General features: G+C 38.2%; 1 protein-coding gene across 3 annotated transcripts in view; it reads right to left on the bottom strand.

The window, feature by feature from the left end:
• chn2 (chimerin 2) overlaps window positions 1-6,820 on the bottom strand; it is a 346,878-nt gene that overhangs the window by 41,756 nt on the left and 298,302 nt on the right. For all 3 annotated transcript variants that reach the window (XM_048616382.1, XM_048616390.1, XM_020510415.2), the window contains one exon: window positions 65-142. In XM_048616382.1, the coding sequence (XP_048472339.1) occupies window positions 65-142 (78 nt within the window). The remainder of the gene's footprint in view (window positions 1-64; window positions 143-6,820) is intronic.

Here is a 6,820-nt window from a genome sequence, read left to right on the forward strand (position 1 = left end):
ATTTAAATGACAGAAATTTAAATGACAGAAATTTAAATGACAGAAATTTAAAAGTCAGTCTTACCTTAAAGTTATGAGCTTTTTCATAATTGAAGTGGTTCTCACTTTGTTTCAAGGCAGCTCTTCTGATAAGTGAGGTGATCTGTGAATAGGCAAAAAGTTTCAGAGGTTGCCATAACATTGTATTCCTTCTAACGACTTTCATCCCTACTGCCACTGCCAGAAGCTCTTGATGCTTCTCGTCCTTTTTTGAGTTGTGCGTAATAGGAGAACATGTCTGTTCACTCTCTAACCACAGTTCCTGAGAAGGCATAGTGTTAGGATCTCAAATACGTATTCTGTCTTGTGAGCTGTAAAGTTTAAACGTCCTCAAGTTTGCCAAACAGCTTCTAATGTTAACAACCAGAGTGGGAGCAGCTGCACTCCATTCTGCTGAATCCTCAGGCATATGACTTGAATGGCTGTCTTGTGAGATGAAGGGGTTTCTATATCTGAATGAGCCTTAGCAAAGGTCTGAGTGAGCACTCAAGGCAGACGTGTGCTGCAGACAAAAGCACACATTCATAAACCCTACAAAACCTTAGCAACCGTTTCTAGACAGACGTTACAGAAACTTTAGGCAGGGGGTGGTTGCTCTGCATTCTGAGACCACAGCAGATTTCAAAGGGCCAATCTGTTCTGCAATAATACCACACTAAAGAAACTAGCTCAGATGGTACTGGTCAAATATTGCATCCAATTAAAAAACAAATCAGACAGAGAAGTTGTAAGACATTATGATTGAGCTGAAAGATTTAAGTGCAAACACCATATCTATATCCTATCTGACAACATTATCAAAGGATTCGCAAGATTCTGCAATAGTCCTCATTTTAAAATTGCAATTCTGCATAATGTTCAGAAATCATACAAGCCAATTTAACAAAATTGACGGTATGGTAAAACTAAAAACAAAATGATGTGCAAAGGCAGAGATCTGTTACACTTCCTAAGTATTACAGTGTTAAAACTGCAATGCATGAAGAATCTAATAAGTTTTTTTAAAAAAATACAGAACTATAGCAATTTTGGAAAAAGTAAAAACATAATTCTTAGGTATATAATGCTGATTGTAAGAAATATGGTGTTACTTGTATATATTGTTGCCTTCTAAGACATTGTAACATACTGATCTACATGCACTCACATAGTTGATGTTAATGTTTCGTTTAAATGCATCAGAATGAAACTAGATGCTGAGAAATATTTTAAGTACCATCCTTCACCTTAAGACTTCTGAGCCAAAATTTCCTCTTGTATCAATATAATATCAAAAGTATTGATAAAAAATTTTTCCAGTATCAAGGGATAAAGGCAGATTTTGGAGCACATAAAACACCAAGATTACAAAATTTAGATTCACAGTACCTTAGAGGTTCAAATGACATCTAGAGCATGTGTGCAGAACCATGATGCGAGTCACTCGGGGACTCCATACTGGTGAAGGAAAAATGTCTAAGGGGCCATAGCACTGTGGCAAGATAGCCAGAAATACTCGTTAAATGTAGCAAAGTCTGAAGTAATATATTTTACTAGAAAGGTTGAGGAAAACACAGTTGAAATGGTAATGTCTAATGCTCAGAAGAGGAAAAGAAGGAATTCCTAGTGAAAGTTAAAGATGACAAAATGAAGAATCCCAAGATAACCAATAGATCTTCAAAAAATCTTCTCTGGAAATCAAAACTGTGCCAGAGGGACAATGCAACCAGCCGCTAAATGATAACATTGAACATGGATAAGGATCTAAAAAAGTCATTATCTTTGATTCTAGAAGGATAGATTATAATAGAAAATTTGAATACGTTGCTCAACTTCTTTGGCTGTAGTTGCTGTATTGTGTAGACTTTTGGACATCTTAACACAGGAAGGATATAAAATCGTGAATACTGTGTGGATCTGGAGGAAAACAGCAGGTCAGACAGCATCAGAAGAGCAGAAAAGTCAATGTTTCGGGCCTGGACCCTTCATAGGACTGGGGAGGAGGAAGGGAGCTGGGGAATAAGTAGAGGGAGGAGAGGTGGGGCTGGGGGAAGGTAGTTGGGATGGCGATTGAAGGTTACAAGTAGGGGTAATGGGGGTTGGTCAGTGGGAAGGATGAGCAGATAGGTGGGGAAAAATATGGACAGGTAGTGTCAGGTCAAGGTGGTGGGGTGAGAGGGAGGTTTGGGCATGGGGTGAGGCTGGGGCTGGGGAGATTTTGAAATACCGAGGGTTATCTCTGAGGATATAAAAGTGTCTAACTTGAATGAATTTTTTGATGAAGTAACAGAAAGGTTTCATAAAAGGTAGTAAATGGATTAATATATAATTTTTTCTACAGTGTTCAAAGTGTTACACAGAAGGCTTATTTCAAAAAAGCAAGTCCACTTAGTAAGGGACAATTGGCAATATTGATACAACATCGAGAGAAAGCAAAGGTTCATATGGATAGATGTCTTTTCCAGCTTTGATGATTTACCTGGTATTGTCTAAGGATTATTTATGGATCCATTACTATTTTCACTTTTTTTTTAAAATCAATGATCTAGACTTCTGTAGGGAACAATACTATAAAGTTTTCACTGATACAAAACTTGACAAGCTAGTAGTGATGAGGATAATTTTAGCTTTCAAGATGACTTGTAACAGATGGTGAAATGGGAAGGAGGACAGGAACTTGAGTTCAATGTAGAAAAGAGTGAAGAGATGCGTTTTTGGAGGACTTATATGGCAAGACAATATTCTATTAATGACACTGTTCTGAAAAGTGTAGATGAGCAGAGACATCTTGGTATCCACACATACAGTTTCTTAAAGGTGGGAGGACAAAATGATAAACTGGCTGCAAAAGAACATCGGATTACTTGAGTTTATCAACAGAAGAATAAAAATAAAGAAGTAGAGATTTTGCTAGAGCTTTACACAACACTGGTTAGCCCTCAGCTGATATGGGAAATTCTGAACACCACACTTGGAAAGACATAAAAAAAAACTTAGGAAAGATTCAAAGGAGGTTTACCAGGACAATACCAGGGATCAAGGACTTCAATCATGAGTACATGTTGGCAAAATTAGAAGTATTCTTCTTGAAGCACAGAAGATCAAGAGAACATAAATAAGAGCATCAGTAGACCATATGGCCTCCCAAGCTTGCTTTTCGATTCAATTGATCATAGCTGATCTTCACTTTCCCACACTCTCTTGCCGTCCAGTTGATTTTCTAAGAAATTAACAATCTGTCTATCCTAGCCATGATTATACTTAATCCACCATCTTCCAATGCGGACAATTCCAAAGATTCCCAACCCCATAGCGAATCAATTTTGCATCTCAGCTCTAAATAACTGACTCCTTAGCCTGAATCTGTGTTCCTGTGTTCTAGATTGCCCAGCCAGGGGAAAAATCTGTGTGTCTGCTATGTTGAAGCTCTCTGGAATCTTGTATATTGCAATGAGCTCACCTCTCACTCTTGTAGAATTCAGAGTGTTCAGTCCCAATTCATCAGACACTCATCATAGTTTAATCTCCTCATCTCAGAAACCAATCCATCAAATCTTTGCTGTAGCACCTCCTATCCTTTCTTATTTATAGACATCAAAACAGCACAGAGAATTCCAGGTGTGATTTTGCCAAAGACCAATACAATTGTAGAAAAGTTTTTTTTAATTATATTCATGATTCCTTGAAATAAAAGCCAATGTGCCATTTGCCTTCTGAATTGATTTCTATACCTTAATGCTAACTTTGTATGTCTAGTTCAAGTTGCATCCAAAACTCTCTGAGCATTGACAAAGTAGTTTCACATTGTTGAGAAAATATTTTGCTTTTCTATTCTTACCGTCAAGACATATAAACCACACTTGCCCACATAATGTTCCATCTACCATCTTGTTCTCCTTTCACTTAACCTGTGCATATCTCTCTGTGTCCTCCTTACAGCTTATATTCCCGTCTAGCTTTCTGTCATCGGCATTTTAAAATTCTGCAGCTTTCACCAGTTAAAAGGACAACAGCAGCAGATCGCATGGGAACACCACCAACTGCAAGTTGACTCCAGTCCCACTTGGAAACATATCACTGTTCTTTCACTGTCAGGGTCAAAAACAAGCAAGCCGCTTGCTAGCAGCACTGTGGACTGCAGCCATTAACTACCTCACTGAAGACAACAGTAGATGCTCACATTTCATGAATGAGAAACAAAAAAAACTGCATTATTTTCAGACTCTGCATAAGTCATTCACATAGGTTGCAAGTAACTTTAGCCCTGTCACTAATCCTTATAGTTCTTCACTAGTTAAGCCTGCCAATTTGAAAATGATCCATTTATCTCTGTTCTCCACTTGCTGTCAACAAAAAAAATCCTCCCTGCACCCAAATAAACCCTATTATCCCCTACTCAATAGCTGGATTAATGACATCTTTACACAGGTCAGTTAGAAAATGCAAATTTGTGTCATAATCCACTATACAGCAATCACTATTTTAATTAAAAAAAGAATATGACATTTGGCCAGGTTTTCACACTGTGTACTTAGTTTGGCATTAAGTTCTCTAATTTGCATTTCCTGATTGAGACTCCGTACACCTCAGTAATGTTTCTTCAAGCTCATTTGCTTCGTCTATTCACAAGTCACAGATTTTAAAAATAGTTTGTTTCCTGGGATGTGGGTATCATTAGCAAGGTTGGCATTTGTTACCCAGCTATAACTGTACTTCAAATGAGTTGTCTGTTTGGCCATTTCAGAGGTCAGCTAAGAGTCAACCACATTGGCTGTCAGACAGAAAGCAGTCAGGATAAAGATGGTTGATTTCCCTCCCTAAACAACATTAGTGAACCGATGGGCTTTTATAACAATTGTTGATATTTCCATGGTCATTGTTATTAACTTTCATTTCCAGATTTTATTAATTGAATTGAAATTTCACTAGTTGCCATGGTGAGGTTTGAACTCGTGTCCAGAGCATTAGCCTGCCCTCGGGATTATTATTCCAGTGATCAGTCCAGACAGACCCCGAAGGCTCTTGGTGACTTTATATTGTAAAATGAGCCCATCATAGATCTGTGGATGAATGCAAGTGTAATCACCACTGAATGCAAGAAGTATAGAGAAGTATAAAGCAAGGAATTGCGATTGGACAAGATGGCTAACGAAGCGAAAGCACATACAACAGGTTACAAGTTCTAAATAGGCACATTCCAAAGTGTTATCTCAATTAAACATTCTGCTATGCTATGTTCCAAAAAAATTTACAAATAAACACAATGAGCTATAAAGTAGCAGCTAGTAAAGTTTATTTGCAAATTTGAAGTCTCTTGCAGGAAAGCATGCTTTATTCAATCATAGGATGAGGGCATCGTTAGCTAGGCCAGCATTTATTCCCCATCCCTAATTGCCCAGAGGGTAGTTATGAGTCAACCACATTGCTGTGGGTCTGGGTCACATATACACCAGAATAGGTAAGGACAACAGTTTTCTTCCCTACAGGACATTAGTGAATCAGATGGGTTTTCCCAACAATGGATTCATGGTCATCATTAGACTCTTAATTCTAGATATTTATTGAATTCAAATTCCACCATCTGCCGTGGTGGGATTCGAACCCAGGTCCCCAGAACATTACCTAGGTCCCTGGATTAGCATGTCAGCAATAATACCACTAGGCCATTACCTCCCCTCATATTTCTAGTCATATTTTGCTTTCATTTCACAAAGGTTTTCTCTAAAAGTACTGACATTTTGCTGGAGTATGGTTCGATAAATACTATTTGACTTTTTGCATGTCACCAAACAGCCTTTTATAGCCATGCCTCAACAGTGAAATTTTCTGCTCATTATTCAAGAGTATAAAAAGTTATTTCTGCTGATCTCAGGTAACCTGGTTTAGATTGGGGATCAAACCCAGGACATTCCTGACTTGCGTGGCTCCGCTGCTCACTTAACAACATGTCCAGTGATCAGGGAAGATTTCAGCATTTATTTTAATTCCCCTCCCCCTGCCCACATGCATCTCCTTTCACCACGGGGCTGAGCCGACAGTGACAGCAAGCAGAATTCCTGCATACCACCACCAGTGTTGTTTTTGTTTCATCCACTAATAGTTGCAGAATTGCAGCTATGTTGATGTGTTGAAAGTGATGACCTTGTGTGAGGAACTGAGTAAATAAGCCAATCTCTCCTCATCCTGTGGGACAATGTGCCCCTTTTCACACTAATTCCATGTGGATTTCAATCTATTAAAACGTCTATGTTTCTCCTAGTAGCATGATTTGTCAACTATCAAACTAAACTACATTATCCAATGATCAATTATATATATTAAAAGGAGAAAATAAACCTTTCTCTCCCACAAAATGTTATGTTCCTTTGTCAATAGACCGTAAGCATCTGTTGGCAAACAAAGAACTATTCATCTTTCAAAGTATATATTTTTCTGATTTCATCATTCAGAAGAAGCAACTACCCACGCTTGGAAATTCAATACAATTCAATTTATACCATAGCTTTTATAGATTGTGAGCATCACCAGCTAGGTCAACAGTTATTGCTCATTAATGTCAAGTAATGATGATTAGATTCCCTCATTTCGTAAACTGGCACTTATGGAATGCACTGTTATTTGCAAATTATCAGTCCAAGACTAGGATTCGGTATGTCTGTAAAAACTCTTACCAATTTTTCACAGATGCAACATAGAAAGCATTCTGAGATAACAAGGTGTAGAGCTGGATGAACACAGCAGGCCAAGCAGCATCGGAGGAGCAGGAAGGCTGACGTTTCGGGCCTAGACCCTTCTTCAGAAA

Source organism: Rhincodon typus, chromosome 2, assembly GCF_021869965.1.
Source record: "Rhincodon typus isolate 14 chromosome 2, sRhiTyp1.1, whole genome shotgun sequence".
NCBI lineage: Eukaryota > Metazoa > Chordata > Chondrichthyes > Orectolobiformes > Rhincodontidae > Rhincodon > Rhincodon typus.